This window comes from Argentina anserina, chromosome 5 (assembly GCF_933775445.1).
Source record: "Argentina anserina chromosome 5, drPotAnse1.1, whole genome shotgun sequence".
Classification (NCBI taxonomy): Eukaryota; Viridiplantae; Streptophyta; class Magnoliopsida; order Rosales; family Rosaceae; genus Argentina; species Argentina anserina.
In genome coordinates this window covers 21,388,388-21,409,132 of record NC_065876.1, presented here as the reverse complement: position 1 = coordinate 21,409,132, position 20,745 = coordinate 21,388,388, and the positions used below count along the sequence as shown (strand labels likewise).

The 20,745-nt window shown below is 34.9% G+C and overlaps 2 protein-coding genes across 3 annotated transcripts; one reads left to right on the top strand and one right to left on the bottom strand.

Moving 5' to 3' along the window:
- Positions 1–1,599: 1,599 nt before the first annotated feature.
- LOC126794408 (partner of Y14 and mago) lies at positions 1,600–5,190 on the bottom strand. Its single transcript, XM_050521120.1, has 4 exons — positions 4,818–5,190; positions 4,574–4,702; positions 2,516–2,761; positions 1,600–1,936 (listed from the first exon to the last, which is right to left on the bottom strand). The coding sequence occupies exons 1-4, from the start codon at positions 5,004–5,006 to the stop codon at positions 1,805–1,807; spliced, it is 696 nt and encodes a 231-aa protein (XP_050377077.1). The 5' UTR covers positions 5,007–5,190; the 3' UTR covers positions 1,600–1,804.
- A 4,437-nt stretch (positions 5,191–9,627) lies between these two features.
- Positions 9,628–14,820, top strand: LOC126794531 (probable dolichyl pyrophosphate Man9GlcNAc2 alpha-1,3-glucosyltransferase). 2 transcript variants are annotated; one of them, XM_050521280.1, is made up of 7 exons: positions 9,628–9,770; positions 9,902–10,322; positions 10,420–10,606; positions 10,713–10,820; positions 13,028–13,189; positions 13,825–14,077; positions 14,175–14,820. In XM_050521280.1, the coding sequence occupies exons 2-7, from the start codon at positions 9,907–9,909 to the stop codon at positions 14,612–14,614; spliced, it is 1,566 nt and encodes a 521-aa protein (XP_050377237.1). In that variant the 5' UTR covers positions 9,628–9,770; positions 9,902–9,906; the 3' UTR covers positions 14,615–14,820. The 2 variants fall into 2 exon arrangements, with proteins under 2 accessions (XP_050377237.1, XP_050377236.1); XM_050521279.1 differs by having other exon boundaries at positions 9,630–9,770; positions 9,899–10,322.
- Positions 14,821–20,745: the final 5,925 nt, after the last annotated feature.

The following is a 20,745-nucleotide window of genomic DNA, read 5'->3' as shown; positions in this document are numbered from 1 at the left end:
GCTTTAAACTTTTAACTACATTGAGTACATTCTCTAAAAAGCATTACTGTAAACTAAGTAGTAAAAATTGTTTCCTTCACCAGAAATTTGATCATGTTTTGTTGCAGTGCACTTTCGCTCAAATTGTTTGGACTCTGTGTAGTCCTGATACTGATCAGAATGTTTGAGCAAAGAGCAAAGAGCAAAGAAGAGTGATTTGGAGTTTATTTGGGGTTTGAATTATTTGCTGATTTAAAAATATTAAAAAAGAAAAAAGAAAATATCTTATAGCGTCAATTCTAAATTTCTAATCAAACCCAGTTTGAATGCCCATAATACCCTTCAAAACGATACAGAACGGAATCTTTGGGGGTTATTTACTTATTTTCGTAGGAGGAGCCTTAAACGCGTCGTTTCAACGCAAATGTCGAATGCTTATATAAAGCGAGACCGATGTCTGGCTAAGTGCTTCTGCACGTTGCTCTCTCTCTCTCTCTCTCTCTCTCTCTCTCTCTCTCTCTCTCTGCTCTGTTCGATATTTGAAATCGTCGATTTTGATAAGTTTCCTAACCCTAATCTCTGATTTTCATACTCCGCAAGGTTATACGATCTTAGGATTCTCTTGTTTTGATTTTCCGCAAGTTCGATCTAGGATTTTAATGATCTTCATTTTTGCAAGTCGTTATCTTAGACTTCGAAATGGACATATCCTAGGAGGCAAGACCATTCTTGAGAGTTTGGAATGATGCCAAGAGCTGTACAATTAACCAATTAGATTGGAATGAAGGGCTGGTTTCTCTAGTTATCATACAAGGAGGTAAGAACATTCTTGACCGATTTTCGGACCAGGTGAAAGACACTAGGACTTGAACTTGTAGTAGTCCTTGCAACATCATGCTTGATATTTGATGCAGCCAAAGAGTGGAGTGGACAACAGTCTACTACTAATACTAAAGGCTTGACCTTTGTGCAGAGGATCACTGTAAATTTACAATGGGAGAAAACTCAATTTGGGTGGGTTAAACTTTCATGTGGATGGTGGCAGAAATCATGTTGGCATGATTACTGTTGGGGTTTATATATGCTCAGATTGTGCTACTGTACTGCAAGATTAATATTAGTTGATCCAGAAACCAAGCGAGTGTGGTACTTCACATCCGGTTCTCAGTTGATAACTGGCAAATTACTAAAAGCGACTAAGCATTTGTAAGACGATCAAGTAGCATCCCCTGCTTTGCTGTTATATGGCACAACTGCTTGCATGCTGAAATCAACTACTAGGAGATAAAAGTTCTACACTAGCTGATTATTATGGGCAACAGCACAGATTTGTATCGGGTTATAATTGATTAATAGACCAGAACTAAGAAATGAATCCCAAATACACCAACTGTCCTCATTGTCAATTCAGTAGAATAGGTAAATATATTGATATTGACAAAGGAAAAGAACAAAAGAAAGAAAAGGGTACATAGTTAATAGCTGGCATGTTCATTGGTCTTTTATATCATAGATGAATTCCACACACGAAATATGGGTATCATGCACATCTTTGTTGTTAAAACTCCACTGTCTAGCAATAACAAAGATAAATTGCAATAAAAATGAAAAGAACAAGCATATGAAGGTACTAACGATGAAAAAAGATGATACAACAACACATAAGGCGTGGATCAGGTCATATAAAGCACATAATGTAAGCTGATTAGAAGAAGATATTAATAGATGAAGTTCTTTCAACAATTAGGCATTTGTGCATTCCTCACAAGAACATAAATGGAAACAACATGGGTCCTTGAGACTAGCACAAACCATCATTCATGAATCAGCTATCTTTTTTTTCCTCCAAGAGCTTTAGCTCTTGACGCCATCCTTCCAGTTTCGTTAACTTCTCCAACTGCTCTGGCTTACCATCTTGCAGATGAGCTTTCTGTTGTTGAGCTTCTGCAAGTCGAATCTGCACATGTGAACTGTCAAGTAAGTAACATCATACGGCATGACTGTCAAAATGATGTTAAGCAGCAGTAACTTCTAAGGTCTTAAACACCAAACAGTAGACTAACAACCAGCCAGAAATTTTTTATCACTACATTACAAAAGACTAACTATATAAAACGGGAGTGAAAGCTGGCCATGCATTTTTATGGACCCAAAAGTCCATCTTATTCTCAATATTTTAAATTATGGCATCGGAATGATCCAATTCTCTTCATTCATATTCTTTTTTTCACAACATGAGTTTAACCTTATAATCTTAGGTTCTAACTACCCACTACAGGCACTACTACTTAGTTGGAATAATTGTACTCAAGCAATAACAAGCACAGCAAAGATTTCAACAGATGCTGATACATAGGGTTTGTTACTGATTTTGAGATAAAGAGCAAAATATTATTTAGGCATAATTTGGTATCCAAAAGGTAAGAAGGCTACACATTTTCTCACCGACCAAAATCACCTTCATAGTCAGATTTGAATGCAGAAAACAGATAGCTCATACTGTTTCAGGCAGCACTAAATTATAAATAAATCATACCTTCTTTTTAAGAGCTCGGATTTTTTTATCAATATCTTGAACTGGAGCACTAGGATTTGAATCCTCCGTCGAGTCAGAGGAAGGGGTAACTAAAGCAGAATTAGAAGAAACGCCAAGGTCGTTCATCTGAGATGTCAATGACTGGACTGATGCTGATGCATAATTAACATCTTGAGCAGGTAGCTCTTCTTCGTTAGTATTTCCAGTTTCCCCTTCTTCTGAGGTTTTCTCCTTCTCAAGAGCAGCCTGCATGAGGAGATGATCAAAGTAAAAAAAAAAAAAAGTAAGAAACAATTTGACAATGAACTATCTAATTTTCTGTTATTACCACTAATGCCAAAACTGTTAGGTACTAAGTAGTGGCAAATATGATCAAGTCAAGAACACAAAGTACTGGAAAATCAGTACAGGGGCCATTTCGTTCTCATTTCTTCTTTTTCTCCTATGTCGTGCACATTATTACCACCTACACTTTTTACTGTCGCAAAAACATCATTGTTTCAGATCACTTTGCAACCCAACCCAACCCTCTTTTTGTTAGTTCATTCATTTCAAACTTCAAGCGTTCTTCATTTCACTTTGCAAGGGTTCAAGTATCCACTCAAAAGCTGACTTCAATGCCACCAGAAAGACCTAGTAATCAACTTCAAGTTTACCTCTTTTACTGACACCCTGCATAATTTACAAATATGACCCCCCTTATTAAACTTCCTACTACTCCTTCATTAATCTTCTTAAGCACCAACATCAAGATTGAAGTTTCCTCAGATAAGAAGTACAGGAAAATAGCCTACACCATAAAGGTCTGTAAAAGAAACGAAAAAGGTAAAAAGGAAGGGGGCAAAAAAAGAGAGAAAGGATTGCTTATCAGAATTGTCATACATATTTGTTGATTGGAATAGTTATTAACAGACCTTAATAGTCAGTCTAATCATTCTCTTTTGTTTTACTCTTTCTCATATCAATTCCAGTTACACCTTTCGTTTCAACTAATGTAACTAAGGGGGGGGTATTATAGGCAACTGTAATTATGAAGTCACATAAAAGAACCAAAAACTAAAAGGGTATCAGGGAGTACTAACAACGCTACTACCAAGAAAAAAAATTGGCAATCCTATTGAAATTTAGGATAACAGTTCCAGAAAATTAGTTGAAGAATTAAGCTTGATTATTTGAAAGCTTCAGTATGGGATAATTTACACACATTAATCAGTGACTATATATTTTCAATGAAAATACATTACAGAATTGTCAAGACTACTTCTATAACTAAAGTATGCAATATAAACTATTTACCAGTTCAAGTTGGTTACCCCAGAGAGGAGAAAAGAAAAGGTAAATAAATAAATAGACCCCTATTCCCCCTAATCTCCATTTCCTTAGGGATGAAGTAATATGTAGTTTACAGTTAGACTCCTTAGCCAAAATACCACATGCTCTCTCTGGTCAGATTATCCAAAGTTAAGGTCCTCCCAAAGGACTCCATAGAGAAAATGCCACATTGTGCCTTGCAGGGGATAGGACACAGACGTCATAACAAGACTTTACCATCCAAACCCCTCTTTTACTCAATCTCCACGTAAAGAGATATGCTATTTGTAAGACTAATCCTACATAACTCATTCAACCTAAACAGGACAATAGATTACAAACTTAGGACACGTCTCAGTACTTCCTCATGCTGTCCTGTGCAAAGGTGGAAAACCAAGAGATGTAAAGAGTGATAAAGAAGTTTTTAATTCTATTTGAAGGCAAAACAAAGAATCAAGTATATCCAATTCCTATATAGAAAGGTTAGCCTTATAGAATCAGTCTTCCTCATTCATTGTAATTCTAAAAAAGTTATTATCATCTCAATCAAGTCACGCTTCTGTGACTAGCTTGATAGTAACAACCCGAATATACGAAACCAATTTTCCATCATATAACCATTCTAGCTACACTTTCATATCATTACCTATATATATATTACCCCACCAAACACAGCATTCTATTTAAACAACAAATAACAATGCCAATGGAACAACACATGAACAACAACAAGAACAACAGGCACACCTGCAGCCGCTTCTCCTTCTTCCTCTCATTCCTCTTTACAGACTTGGTCTTGGGCTTGGCATCGGCGACGACCGGACTAGTATCATCAAAACCCGGAGGACCTGCCTGTGAGGACATCTCCTTCTTCCACTGCCATTACACAAAGCAGACACAAACATTGAGTTCCCTAAAGCCTCTCCCATTCATCCATTCATTGATTCATTGAATGAAAACAAAGAGTGAAATGGGGAATGGAAATCCATACCAAGGCACCTTTGGATTGGTAGAGGGCGACTTCCTCCTGGGGGACATACCCGGCCCGAATGCGGATGGGTTTTCGGAGCGTGCCGTCGGGTCTCCGGGTTGGCGCCAGAATTCTCTCGCCTTCTTTTAGGGTTTTGCTGATCTCCTCCGTCAGTTTCAGATCCTGATCTCCTCCGCGATTGGCCATCATGTATCTCTTTATCTCTATATCTCTCACCCAATCGGAACTGAGGAGAGATGTGATCTTCTTTTGGGAGTTGTAGAGGGAGTTATGGCTAGTTCACTCTCAATCTGGTTCAGCTTGTTTAATCCTAGAAGGAACAAGAACTGGGGTTTAGTTGCCACTAGGTTTTAAAATCTTGTTTGCTATACCCCTCTGCTCCACCCACGAATACAGAAACCCATTTACCCGGATACGATTTTGATCTTATATTTTGTCTTAAAAGAGAAAATTAGAAATTGTGAACTTTTATTCATACCTCTTCAAATAATACTTGAATTTCTATTTTTTTCCTATATAATTTTGACTTAGTCAATACATATGAAATTACTAAAAAATATATAACAATAAAAATACAAGAAGATAATAATTCTTTACCTATCTATTATAAAATACAAATGTAGATAAGTATCCTTTATATTTATTGCTAGACAATCAAAAATGGAAAATTACATTAAATGATTTAATTGATTACCTTCCTTGTTAATAAACATCATTAGTCAAAATTTTAATGTAGTTGATAAACATCATGAATGTAGACGATTTAATGTATATACTATATAACTATTTATAATTTCTTATAAACTTCAATTTGAGCCCAAAAAATAAAACTCGTTCATTAGAGGTTATAATATTTCATATATGTTGATGAACAAAACTTATTAATTAGAGTTTAAAATATTTCATATACGTTGATGTTATTATTAATGAATGAAAAATATAATTTACCAATTTATTATGAATTTAGAAAACGAGTGGAAGAGTTATCAAATTAATTTGAGAATATAGTTTGTGTAATTATTATGCATTTTTCGAATTGTATATAATAAATGAATTTGAAATAGAGTAGGAAAAAAAATTAATAGATAATAGTATTATTTGATATATCAAATTAGATAATGGGCATTTTAGAAAAAAATTAGAGATTTAAATAATATTTTAAGTATCTATAAAAGCAAAATAGAAATTTACTAAGTAAGGAGGTCTAAATACCATTTTTAAAAGTATGAATAGAAGCTCATTTAGAAAATTAGTCCAAGGCTCCTTTGAACTTACGAACCAATAATCGAACACATGGTGCGGTAAAGTTTGAGAGTGTAAATATAACTATATATAAGCCTAATATGTAGTCATTTATCAGTTTCACTTCTCACCAAGTTGTGACATATGTTTCACTTGAAAAACTTTCTAATTTGTACGCTTGTTGATTGAAAGTGGGTGAAACTATTTTAGTTTTGTTGAGATGATTTCGTGCGTCTTATCCTGCTTCCAAATTCTATCAAAGCAAGTTATATACATTTTTTTAATCAAAAGGTCAGTCATATTATAAGTAAGCACATACAACATAACATATCAAAAGGGCTAAGAGAAAGAGCTATCTTTCGGTCCTAACAACCAGAATAAACTAGTCAAAAAGACCAAACCTCACCTACCTAAACAACATATAGCACTATAGATAACAAGCCTAAATCAATGTAGAATAAAAATTAAAAAGTATCAACCACACCAACCTAGATATGCCCTCATATTAAAAAAAATTAATCAAACTCAACAGAGATAGGTTTTCTTATCTCCACCGTCAATTCGATAGGCTAAAGCTCCACCTATTGCCTCTTCAACATTGTCTATTGCTCAGATCCAAAAGGCCCAAGACAATAGGCAAACAACAACACTCTCAAGCCAAGATCAACTCCCTACCACCACCGTTGTATTGCCGCTGCCCTTCCTCTCAAAAGGAGCAACCCCACCATCAAACCTTAGAGCCTCTGCCCGCAAAGCCGACCCAGAACAAAATTGCTACCCAAGGACCGAGCAATTGTCGAATCAGACCTACACAAAAGACCAAAGCCTCCCAAATATAAGCACTCGCGATCCAAGTCGTTGACACCATGATTTGGCCAAGAGAAAGGAGAAGAAAGCCCTAAATCTTTTGTAGAATATGTATTCTCATCACCACAAAACCCTAGGGAAGGGGAGCGGCCGCAAAACTCTCCTAAGAGAGTTTGAGAGAGAAACATTAGGTCCGAGGAATATTGTAGCTTAGTTGGTTATGCTTGATAAATTTGTAGTTCACAAGTTATATACATGATCAAAGCACAAATAAGTCTAATTATTAGTACAAGCTGATAGGAGCACTTTGTGCGACGTTCTTAACATGTTTTTACCTCAATTTGTACTTTGCTTAACCATTATTGTTGTACTATTGAGTCACTGAGTCATAGTAAGAGTCTTGGACGGTATTGTATGCATTTTTGTGCTTACATGAGTTAAAAACGCATAATTGGTCTAGAGTCCTAGTTTGAGTAGGAATCCTTGTAGGACTAGAAAACCTAGTTGGATTAGGAGTCTTCATCTTTCTATGTTTTGGTCGCAATGGCGATATTTTGAGAGTCATTATTACGCTAGGAATCCTTGTTAGGTTTCGAAACTAATTATCTCTTACTTATGATTTTATTTTCTTATTTTCAGATTAAATTTAAAAGATAATACTAGAGGAAAACAAGAAGAAGCCATGCACATGGAGTCATATAATCAACAAGTCATGCAACAATTAAATAGAAGATGATCATTAAAGAAATAAAACATGACATGATTTAGGGAATAAAACATGACATGATTTAGAGAATAAAACATGGCATGATTTAGGGAATAAAGCATGATATTATTATAGGAAGAAAGAAGCAAGTTCAAACCCTCTCTCTTTCCTCTATATATACATGGCTTCACCTCTCAAATAATATCACTTTTCCTTTGCATTCAAGAGCCAAAACTCTACCAAAACACCACCATAAACTTCCCTCATAAATTAGCAAGCCGTTCTCCCCCATATACAAATTCCATCTCCACCGAAATCACCATTGAAGATACACCTCCAAGGTTCCTACAACGTGTGATTCTCGCAACTCTTCTTCATGAGTTTGTTCGTTTTTGATTTTTTACAATACTTTGTCTATGAAGATTGTAGTATTATGTTTATGTGAGATTATTGTTTTGTATTAAGAATCGACATTTTTCAGATTGTTTTATTGGATTTTTTGGATCTTTGCCGAATTGATGGTTTCCTATAATTATTGAGTTTGTATTTCTATTGTTGTGTTCTAATCATCTTTCTCATACTTTTAGATAATTTTCAGATATGTGCATATGAATTTAGTGCTTGGATGCAGTCCCTAAGATTGTGTTTGAGTGCTAGATTCATCAACCATATTGACACAAATCAAATCATACCCTAAGTAGGTTCGGTTTGTGTTGATTAAAAGTGGTAAAAATTCTGGAAATTTGCATGTGAAACTATGGTGGGTGACGTCATACATGAAACATGTCTCCAACAAAGATTTGGTGCTTAAATGTAACCTTGTTTGATTTATACTCTAAGTGTTATTAAATTCGATTGCATGTAAATTTAGAGTAGGCCCTAAGTCAATCTAAATGTTAATTGAAATCTTGCATGATTAGATGATCCCCTAAGGCTCTAATTGTATTGGTGTCTAAAAAGTATGTAATTGGTCGAATTAGAATGCATGATAGGTTCGAAGTTGTAATTATGTGGTGTAATGGTAAATTTGATTTAAGTTTGTTAAAGAGAAGTCGATCATTTAAATAGTAATTATGTTTTATTTTAGTAGTTAATAATCAATCGCAAACCCCCCATTATTTTGTTATCACTAAAAGTTTAGAGTTCCATTCAATTCTCCAGAAAGAACGATCCATACGTATTCTATACTAACGATGCCATTTTACAGGATTTATTATAAACGTTTTGATTAACGCTCTATCACAGATTCACAAGCACTACTTAAATCTAGTAGTGCTGGTTTATGCTTACAACACAACTCACTTGCGATTAGGAGTTCGATAAATTTTAACTTATAAAAAAATCTCATATATGTGGCGATAGTAAGCGATGCGCTCTCATACGTCTTATGAAATTTTAATACATAATGATTCTAAGTATTTCAATTTGATCCTTACTAGCAAGCCGTATTTGGTTACATAAGTCGGGAATGTTGCCTCAGGTTGTTAGAGCATCTTCAACAAACTCTATATTATAACTTTTAAGCTATTTTAGAGAGTATGTCTAGTTTTTTTTAATGAAAATTAGAGCTGCACGAGACTCTATATTATAATTTTGAGCTATCAAACTCGACAAATTTGTTTAGTAAGATAGCTCAAATTTAAAAACATTTGAATTTAAAATATTAATTGTACGGAATTATATATAATTTATAATTAAATTTAAAATACTCTTTAGACATGTAATAAATTTATAAAAATAATAGAGATGTATACGTATTTCTAAATTGGCTAGTCAAAATGAGTTTCAAGCTATTTGTGTTGAAATTTAACTAAAATATGGTTAGAAAGATGCTCCTAGGAACTTAGTATAGTATTAGGACTAAGAATATCTACTTGATAAACTAACTAGATTAACGAAATACCCGATTTGCAATAGTTGTAAAGACTCAGCGCCCCGTATTCGAATGCTTATGTGTCGGTTTCGGATTGGTTCAGGGGTCGTGGCGAAAACAAGCAAGTAAAACAGAGACTGGTGGAGTTGTGATAATAGATCAAAAAGAGAGACTTGCACGCTCTTGCAGTCTCTCCTCCTTCTTTCTTCGATTTCAATATCAGTTTCGCCCTCCACACGAATCACCTCATCTGGGCTCTCTGTTCCCTTAACAAGCCTCAGCTTCAGATCCCCTTTCAGCTTCAAAGCGAGGCCTCACTCTCCGGGTAAGAAACATTTGGTCAAAAATCATACATTTATATAGCAAAGTTCAAACCTTGAATCATACCCTACATTCATATGGATTTCAATTAGCTTTACCACATAGAGGTCTCATTGTTTCTTCATAAACAAGTAGACAAAATGGACAGGAGCTCAAACAAGAAGAAGATCAAAAAGAGGAAAGAAGAACAAGAGATTGTTGGTTCTGATGATGCCTGGTGGTGGCTGTTGCACAAGGGAATCACAGCTTCCTTCTTGTGCATTGCATTGTTTTCGCTTTTGGTTCGAGTTGCAGTCTCACTCCATCCTTACTCTGGTGCTGCAACTCCTCCCAAGTTCGGCGACTTTGAAGCTCAGCGGCATTGGATGGAGATCACCCTCAATCTTCCTGTTAAGGAATGGTATCGCAACAGCACACTCAATGACCTCAGCTACTGGGGTCTCGACTACCCCCCTCTAACGGCTTATCAGAGCTATGTTCATGGTCTGTTCCTCAGATTCTTTAGTCCTGAGTCAGTCGCCCTCTCCACTTCGCGCGGCCATGAGTCCCATTTGGGGTGTGTGTACCTTGACCCATTGAGTCGTTGATGACATTTTGAGTAGTGACTGTAAACATTTGAGTTGTCCTTCGTTATAAATGTTCTTACTTTGCAGGAAACTTCTTATGAGGTGGACAGTGTTATCATCCGACGCCTTGGTGTTCTTTCCTGCTGTTTTTTACTTTATTGTTGTTTACTATGGTGGCCGTAATCAAAGTGGTCGTATGGGTGGCATAGCGTGGCACATTGCAATTATTTTACTCAATCCGTGCCTGATCTTAATCGATCATGGCCATTTCCAGGTTAGATTATAGTTATCTGTAGCATTTTCTGTTTACCTATCTCTTAATCTGTATATTCTGAACATCTTGAATCTTATTTCTTTCTCCCATTGTTGATTTTATTCAGTACAATTGCATCAGCTTGGGTCTGACTGTGGGAGCTATTGCCGCTATTCTTTCTGACAGAGATCTTTCAGCATGCGTCTTATACAGCCTTGCTCTCAACCACAAACAGGTACTTTTGTCTGCAGTTTGGGCCAGACCCTATTAGGTTATTTTTCCTTGCCTTATCTAGCTTCTGAAATTATACTGGTACGTTGTTACTTTTCCTCTGAGAGAAAGGAAACCGTTGGCATAAATAGGGTGTGAATAAGTCTTATAAGAAGACAAATTAATAAAATAATGGCAATGGTAAGACACCAAGGTTAGGAAAAGGTTAAACAGAAAAGGTGTTCAAACTGATTTGCAAATCAAAAGAAAAGTGGTACTTGTAACCAGTTAGTTGATTGATATATATGTACCCAAGCGTTAGATTTAGTCTTCATGGGGTAAGACAGATATCTGTTGTTTCCTTTCATATTCACTTTGGTTGTGGTTTGTTTTATGGTGGATACTTGAGAGAAGGTCTGACGTGGGGAGAGAAGATGTAGGAATATGTCATTATTAATTTGCAGACAACAATATTCTTTCTCTCTGAGGGAACCAGAACATGACCACTCTTTCAACAGTAGTTGAATCATTTTGTGTTTTTCATTTTTTTTTTTGTGTTGGGGGTTGAAATTCAATTGTGAGGACTTCTCCACCTCAGGTTAAGCCTCAAGTAGGAAAAATTGAGGAGTTGGTCAAAATAATGGGATGTGGTGTAGAGAATTGGCCAATATAACATGTACCTGCCTAAAGAAGGGGCTCCGAGGGTGGTCAGGTTCCAAGCAGTGGTAAAAGTGGAAAGGATGTTACAAGAGGGTGGCAAAAGTATCTTTTAGACAGCGGGAAAGCAACTTCAACATGATCAATGTGAAGCAGTTTACCAATTTCATATCTCTTACTGTACCAAATCCCTGCATTGTGGCGTAGAAGATTGACAAATTCTAAATAGACTTCTGATGAGAGGGGAGGGACTGGGAATAATGTTCATGTAGTAATTTGGAGTCATAGCTGCCAACTTTATTTTCTATTCCAATGAATGAGCGCTCTACTTGGGAAATAGCCTGCGGAGAAAATAATTTCACTGTGCTATGCAGTCATTAGAAGTAAATATAGACTGAAATTAAATTGGTGTCACCAATAATTGAAATGATCAGAGTACTGCGGATTCCTTTTGATCAGATACAAGAAGGTGAATGTTAGTCTTTGGGAAATTTTCAATCTTGGAGATTCTCACTTCCTCCTCTGTAATTGCGAATGCCACGGTACCTCCTAAGGAACTGTTGCTAGCATGAATTATTGTCCAGTATTACCTGTGATATGGTGCAGAGGAGAGACCTAGCTTCTCCCCTAGTCCCCTACTGGTGTCTGATGTGTAAAGCTGGAAATGAGAGTAAAGATTCACCTACTCTTACACTTTTCATTTGGTTTAGTGCTTCGGAAGAGGCTGTTTCAGGAAGCTATGTTGAGCTGGGTCATCGCAGCTAGTTGTATAGCTCTGTTGGGTGAATTTATAATCTGTTTGGGGAAGAAGAAGAAGAAAGAATTAGTGTCAGGAAGAAGTGTTATGATAGTTGTATATCGGCGGAATCCTGGATGCACAATAATTGCTTATGATTTTGAAGATTTAGCAAACGAAAAATAGTTGAAATTCTAAGCCAACAATAATGGAGTTCCCTAACCGAAAGATATTGGGGGATATTTGGGTGGTAAGTACAATAAGATTTTGGCAGATGGGACGGAGGATGACTTCCTCATTTGTTCTATAGTGTTTGATTCGTTGAATGAATTGAATCCTAATGGGTATCAGTTCATGAGATTTTAAGTTTCCTATTTTTTCGGCTAAATTAGGGCGCTAGTACTCTCTTGGCTATGGTTCTGCTTTTCCAGCTGAACTCGCTATTTAATTCTTATCCACTGCTGAATCTTTTTTTTTTCAAGGATTTAGTGTTACTAAAATAATATACATGCTTATCTGGTTGCATAGGATGTATTAACTGCTTTCTACTGTTTTCACTTTCATGTTTTCATGCTTGAGTACCTTTCAAAATTGCACTCAATCCAGAATGTCCTTACTAATTTTACGGTAAATGGTTGGGTTTATTTTTTTTGGCTTAGTTCACACCCAACAAAATGTTGGCTTGATATCTTCACCATAGAGCCAACTAGAATGAGACTAATTGGAAGGTAGTGAACTTTATAATAATCCAGTTAAATGTGCTCTGGTCTATGTCATCACCTGGTTTTTCGCTCTGCTCCATAATGTTTACTTGCTGAAAGTGATTTGTTCTTTTTCAGATGAGTGCATATTTTGCTCCTGCATTTTTCAGCCATCTTCTGGGTAAGTGTATAAGGCGTCGGTATCCACTTCTCGAAGTTTTTAAACTGGGGCTTGTGGTCTCAGGAGTGTTTCTTGTTGTATGGTGGCCATACGTTCACTCAATGGAAGCGTTCTTTGGGGTAAGCACAAGCACACAATTCATTTCATAGTGTATGAGCTTCTACTGTGACCTAAACTCCCTCAGCAGTGTGGTGCTAGTACTAGGCCCATTTTATGCATGATAAATTTCCACCCTTCCATCTAATTAATGAGCAAACTGAATTATATACACTTCATCTGGTCCAGCTTTTTTAAAAAACAAGTATTGATACTTTTTTGTTTTTTCACGAACATAGGACACCTGAATAGTTGGGATTCATTTGTTGTTGCAAGCTTTGCTGGATATGTTTTTAGGTTATAGCTGATGTCTTTGGATTCACTAAGTTAGGTGCAGCATATATCTAATATCTCAATCTCAAGCATTACAACGCTTGGACTCGGGATTTGTGAAGCTCCCAGTATATCCAATTATTTTGCTAATGACATTCCCTTGAAGGATTAATTCAGAACGAACAGCAAACAAATTTGATGTCATAAGTTGGATTTATAAATATGTATTAAATGTTGATTAATTTGATCTGTTTTGTCTTGTCGGCTGCATGAATTTTAAAATACTGTAGATATCTTGTTCACAGAAATAAAAGGAAACATTTTTCCTTGTATTTGTTTATACAGTAAAAGAGGGCAGTTAACCTGATGTTGGTGGACCTTACAGGTTCTTTCTCGTCTTGCTCCTTTTGAGAGAGGGATATATGAGGACTATGTCGCTAACTTTTGGTGCACCACTTCCGTTCTTGTAAAATGGAAAAGATTGTTTCCAACACCTCAATTGAAGGTTCTCAGCCTTGGTGCAACTATTTCTACTTTTCTGCCTTCAATGATTCAGCAGATATGGGATCCAAGTAAGAGAGGTTTCTTGTATGGGTTACTGAACAGTGCTTTATCATTTTATCTGTTTTCATTCCAAGGTAACTTAATTTTATCCCTTTATTTGAACTTGCATTCATCATGCGTCCCAGTACACTAGAAGACAATTACATTTATGTTCGGCATTCTGAATTTCAGTGCACGAGAAGTCTATATTGTTGCCTCTCCTACCAGCTAGTCTTTTGGCAAGTGAAGAACCTTTCCTACTCACCTGGATGACACTTAATGCCTTATTCTCAATGTTCCCTCTTCTACATCGTGACAAGCTGGTTTTACCATATCTTGCGCTATCTACTCTTTTCATACTTTTGAGCCTGTTGCCGAACAGAAGACGGGATACAAGGGAGACAAATACCTTCAGATCCTTTGCAAGCATGCTCTTTCTTCTGTGCTCACTCATACTTCATGTTGTTTATTTAACCATGACTCCACCCCAAAGATATCCCTTCCTATTTGAAGCTTTGATTATGCTTCTTTGCTTTTCCCAGTTCACATTCCTAACTATGTATACTAATGCAAAACAATGGATGTTGCTGAAACACTCCAACTATAAAGAAAAAGAAAAGAAGCTCCTTTGAGCCATGTATACGGTGTAACAAGTTTAGGATTTTTATACAAAGATACAACTTTCTTTTTGAAGGTTTGATTGTACTTCTTTGGTTCTGTCAGTTCATGATCCTAGTCATTACTAATTCAAAACAATGGATGTTGTTTCAACACTGCAACTTTTCAAACATGTTGGATCTGATTAAAGATTGTATTGAGATTTTGAATTTGACCTGTATATTTGCATACGATTCTTGGACATTATCAGATTTGTTTAGCAGTGAAAAGTTTTGTTGTGTTTAAGAATCTTGAATTCATACTTGATATGCATGCAGGACTACAAAACATGAGTCTTTAACTAAACTAACAAATTCAAGTAGACTTGACATTTAACATTCCCAAGTGAGTTTCTGTAAAGATTGGGTTGCATTTTGTGAGGGTTGAAGTGCATGCAGGACAATTAACAAGATTATGAATATGGATGATATATATTTTTCTCATTCAAATGTCACCAAATTGTGGAAGGGGGGTCGTCCCAAACAAACAACTCAACGGCCTTCACCACCATTTCAATCTTCCGACGAAAAATCAAAACCAAAACAACCGCCGCCGCTCCCTCTGCGCCTCCTCCTCATCTTTTGAAATTCTAATTTAAGTTTCCTTTCCTTAATCCTCATCTTTACTAGAATATCCGACTGATATGGGTTTAACCGTTTAAGATCACGACTATGATAATGATGATTTGAATTTGAATTTCATTTTTCGTAGTGCAAATATTTTAATTATTATTATCACAGTATTATGATTGTTATTTGTGAGACTTGGGTTTTTGAATTTAAATTATTATTATTATTATGATTAGGCTAATTTGAGTCAAGTAGGAGTTCTGTACGTTATTGTTTTTGTGCATCTGGAAATCATGGTTTCGGTTTCGAAATCTTCTTGTGTTAATACAGGTTGGAGCTTTTGGGAGGTTCTGTGACTTGAAAGGTGAGACTTTTCAGCAGCTAAAGATTCAATTGAATGAGTGTTTACCAATACCATGAATTCTACTATTGAATGAGAATTCTTATATGATGATAATCTATGCTTCGATCGATGAAACTAAGGTTTGTTCTTATTGTTTATTTTTTGTAGAAGGAGATCGACTGTGAGTGTCTGGGTTACTGAGGAAGGAAGGACAAGAAGGTATGATTATTAACAATCTTTACCGTCACCGTTTTAATTTGGATATAAAGTATTTTGCATGACATGGTGAGGAAGGAATCTAGACATACTGTGTTTTTATTTTCTTCTACTGTGTGATTGCAATTGTGATTAACAAAATTGTGTTTAAATTCGGCCCTGAATGAAATAAAAAAGATAAAGGTTTCGTTTGATGTATGATTGACAAAACGTTACGTTAAAAGCTAAGGGGCAATTCAACTTACACCCCATCGGAAGAAGAGAGTTTCAATTAAATCCTTTTTTTTTTTTCATTTCAATTTACACTCAAAAGTTGCCATGTAGGATTACTATTAAAATATATATTATCTCAAAATTACAAAACTTGTCACTAAAGTCAAATTTGTAACCTATCTAATTTACTAATAATTAACTTAATCTATTCTATAATCAAAGTTTATTACATTAAAATAAATATTAATCACAAATTTGTAATTCATAGCCTTAATGTAATTATTAATTGTGTCATATTCATGCAATCTAGATTTAGAAACCAAGTTAAATGAGTTGTTATGTATTCTTTTGTATTTAAAAATATTACTATCATATATGTATATTATTTAATTAAACCTACTATATAGGTAAGTTATTCTACAATATAGGCATATTAATTAAACTTACTATATAGGTAAGTTATTTAATTTTACTATATAAGTATATTATTTAATTAAACATACTATATATGTAAATTATTTAATTCTGCCATATAGGTATATTATTTAATTAGTCATACCCATATAGGTAAGTTTTGTTTTGAACATAAAAATAAATTACAAAGAGCCACCTCTAGTGTGCTCAACAGTAGAATAATCAATGAGAAGAGCTAAATTGGCCTGGTAGGGAATGTTGTTCCATCTAGTAGGAGACGACAATGAGAGTCCTAGATTTGCAATTTCTTTAGTAAGGAAGTTCGCTTCTCTGTAAACATAAGAGATCTTTACTTATGTGCTGCTTCCAATGAGAGCCACATATAGGTAAGTTATTTTAATTAGTCATACTATATACCTTATTTTTTTAAATAACTTGTTTTAACTTCGTAAATGACGTTGGTCATTCATGTAGGTATGTTATATTTTACTATATTAAATTAGTAAGTTATCTATTTTTACTATACATGCAAGTTACATATTTCTAATATATAGGTAAGTTATTTATTCAAAATGTAACTCTAATCCTTTGGGTTTTTGTCAATATCTTGTCAAAATGTAAATTAGTTTAGATACCTCGCATAATTGTGTGATTTATTAGTAAACTATACTAGAGATTTGTTTAAAAGATGACAATATATACCTATATATATATATATATTAGACAAAGTAATCTAATAACAAGATATGTACCTTATGATAAGAAACATAAAGTGTAAACACATTCGTGGAATCCATGACATGTCTTGTATTATTTAAAATTTGTTCTCAAGTCCTCAACTAACACTCGGAAAAGTGGCAAAAAGTACCATACATAGTCAGCCTCATCATTTCTTCAAAGCATATATCTTCATCTTCATATCAAATATCTCAATCTTACAATATTGGAAGGAATATACCTACTAAATAGATCAAGAACTACAAACTTTTGTTACAAATGAAATAGTTTTGTAGTGAGTATATATATATATATATATTGGGTTTTTCAGGTAAGGAGGTCTTTATCTTCGCTTAAGGTACGGATTTTCATTTTTGACCAACTTTTCGATCGGGTTTTCACATCTCCACCATAAAAAATCTACGTAATAACGTATAGATCATCTCCACACAATTAAAGTTGATTCCATAACCGTTAAGGTACTCATAACTTCGATTTTCTACTCAAAATATGAACGGTTTAGGTTCGGCAAATTCAATACGTCCATTGGTTTTTATTAGTTCGATACCTTAACGATAATTAAATCGGCTGAAATTTTGTAGAGATGATCTATACATTATAACCTAGATATTGGATGGTAGATATATGAAAAATCGATCGAAAAGTTGAGAAAAAATGAAAATTTGTACCTTAAGTTAAGATAATGACCTCCTTATGTGAAAACCTTGTATATATATATATATATATGCGCAAGTCACCAAATTATGATAAATTAATGGATAAAATTGATTGAAATAGAGTTAATAAGATTTAAGTTTAGTTAAAAATTTCAAATTCAAATAAAAGGATGCTAAGTGGCAAATTAGACTTGGTAAAAATATTAATTACAAACATATAGTTTATATGTTAGGTTTAAAATATGAATTTGGTGTAAATTAAAAGGTGAGTTTATCTTAAAATGGGTCTCCTACTTTGGGGGTTTCTCTAATTTTCTCAAAAGCTAAATAACCATTAGAATTATTTTCAATTTACTACTTTGAGGTTTGAGACTTTAATCAATTGTATCCCCGTTATTTGTTTTTAATCACGTGCGTCCTTAAAATTTCAAAATTTGATCAAGATTGTCTAACCGTTAACTCTTTGTTTAAAAGTATATTTATACCCTTCTGATTTTTTTAACTTACTTCCTTCCTTACTCTTTCCTAAAGATAATGAAAATCTTACACTCCTAAGGATTAGCCTTCAAACAGTTTAGATAAGAAGTCGTTAGGTTGTTTACATGACATGTTGTAGTCTGGCGGAATCACTGCTGCCTTAGTATGGTAAAATTTCAGTCTTCTAAAGGATAAAATTCTGACTAATACATGAAATTTGTTTTTTAAAAATATTTTTGCGACGAAGGTTTTGGGCACACACAAGAATTTATTTATACAACCATAATCACATATACAAAACTCAGAGCCTCATTCTTGGGTAAACAAGGTTGTTTACTTACACATGATTAACAATAAATACATACACAATACATACTTGCTTGTAGGAAAAGCACACCACACCAGATGATTACAAGAGATAGATAATTCACGCAGATTAAGTATTCTCACATAGTCACACTTAGACTATATTAGAACACTATCTACTATACTTCACTATTCTGACTCTCTAACTTCTTGAGGAAGGTTGGAAGGATTTTTCTCTTGTTTTTTCGATGCCCCTTCCTAAAGGCTTCATCCTCTTTATAAACACAACCTAAAATAGTACAAAGTAGCTCCATAATTTCTGCTAACATGTAAACAGTTCCACCAGCTGGAAAGTAGCAGCTCCATTATTGCACTAAATGACAACTTGCCGATACCTTCTTTTTCAAAAGCTAAATCCTTTCTATAAGGAAAAATCTTCAAAGTCTTCTAAATTATTACCCACGATAAAATCCGTTTCATATATGCTAATGTCCTCCATGTCAGTATCTTCAAACACCTTGTATTGCTTGCCATTTTCTATTGTTTCTAACCACTAAACACACTTTGAGGTGAAATCAATCTCTTTCCTATTGAGAGATAAAAATAAATCACTGCTTACCACATCAGGGTGATCGTAAGCAATAACTATTATCTTTTTCTCCTGAGGCAAGATATGTGTTTTCTCGGTCTTCTTCAATGATCTTTTTGATGTATTCCAAAGCTATCGCTTTCATCCATGGGATACTGGAATTTGGATGTCCATTATATCCAGCACATGCAGGTTCTGAGTATCTACCTTGGATGATCCTCACATAATGATACGGAGAAATATATTTTGTTTCCCCATTTCTTTTTTGTATCCACTCAGGAGGTGGATCTGAATCTGAGTCTAAGAACACAATCTGTCCTTCTTACATTTTCGACGATATTGACTATAATGGCTGGCAATCCCTATAGATCGTCATTAGTTTTTGTCCATAAATTATTAACAAAGCCATTTTCACTAGCCAAACTTTGTGTTCTTGTGGATGTTCACTCTAAACATTTACAACATATCTTCATGTGTATGGTCCTGGAACCGCAAAACGTGTATGTGGCAGGCGTTCATGACTCCTAATCCAATCATGAAATTTGAACCACTCTGATTCTTTCAATGGTAGAACGAGAATTTTAGTACATTATGGACCTTCAAGATACTTTATCTTAGCTACATTCGTTGGAACAACATTTTGATGCTTATTATTCTAGTGTAACTCTTATGCTAGAGCTTGAAGTGAATTTGTCATGAGCATATAATTATTTTTTTTGAAAGAGAAACATCAGATTATCCAACAAAGCTTTCTGATAAAAAGCTAATGGATTTACCATAATGAAAAACCGATTCAAAGAAGCTATTTAATTGGTAACCATTCACAGTTAAGACTGCATCAAGAGCAATTCTACTTTTTGACAAAGCAGCAGCTATCAATGGTCTTGATCTGCCTTTACTATCTGCCATTTGAGATGGGCTAGCCGGTCTTTTACCCTGAGACCAGTCTGTTATGGCCGTTTCTGTAGGGCACAACAAAAACTTCTTGGCAAGCTCTTCTTTAGAGGTTATAGATTGATTTTCTTGAACATGGAGTTTTGTCTTGACACGATCAGTCGACTAACTAGATTCAGCATCTCCGTAGGACACAATGAACTGATAACCTGGTCCGTCATGAAAATGACCCACAATCTTATCACCACTCTTGTATTTCTCCCAAAAGTTCTTTTCTTTGGATACTGGCCTCCTGCTTCCGGGATTTCGACTTTGGTCGTCCTTTTCACTTCTACTGAACATTATCAATTCTCTAATTAGAGCGTCGGGGAGATAACTCTTGTTTCTTGCAATTAATTCCACATTATAATCATATTGGTTAAGAAATAACTGCCAATTTTCTAATCAAACCCTATCAGCTGCTCTTTCAAGTTTAGAATTTTTGAAGTTTTTGACTCTAGCGCAATCTGTACGCACAGTGTATGGTTTTCCTAAAAAGGCCGGAGAATTTTTAATTGTTTTTTTAACTGCAAGAATTTCTTTTTCCCATGTGGGATAATTTTGCTCTGCAGGGCTAAACTTGCCACTACAAAACTTCAAGATCTTTTCCTCATTGGTGCCTGGAGTTCTAGCTAAAACAACACCAGCCCAA

What these genes read in the sequence shown, in the direction of transcription:
- LOC126794408 (XM_050521120.1), bottom strand. Translation starts at nt 5,006, where the DNA reads ATGATGGCCAATCGCGGAGGAGATCAGGATCTGAAACTGACGGAGGAG. An exon ending in AGAAGGAGAAGCGGCTGCAG is followed by an intron (nt 2,762 to 4,573) that starts GTGTGCCTGTTG and finishes CTCCTCATGCAG; the next exon opens with GCTGCTCTTGAGAAGGAGAA. An exon ending in TCCGAGCTCTTAAAAAGAAG is followed by an intron (nt 1,937 to 2,515) that starts GTATGATTTATT and finishes TCACATGTGCAG; the next exon opens with ATTCGACTTGCAGAAGCTCA.
- LOC126794531 (XM_050521280.1), top strand. Translation starts at nt 9,907, where the DNA reads ATGGACAGGAGCTCAAACAAGAAGAAGATCAAAAAGAGGAAAGAAGAA. An exon ending in TCGATCATGGCCATTTCCAG is followed by an intron (nt 10,607 to 10,712) that starts GTTAGATTATAG and finishes GATTTTATTCAG; the next exon opens with TACAATTGCATCAGCTTGGG. An exon ending in TTGCTCTCAACCACAAACAG is followed by an intron (nt 10,821 to 13,027) that starts GTACTTTTGTCT and finishes GTTCTTTTTCAG; the next exon opens with ATGAGTGCATATTTTGCTCC.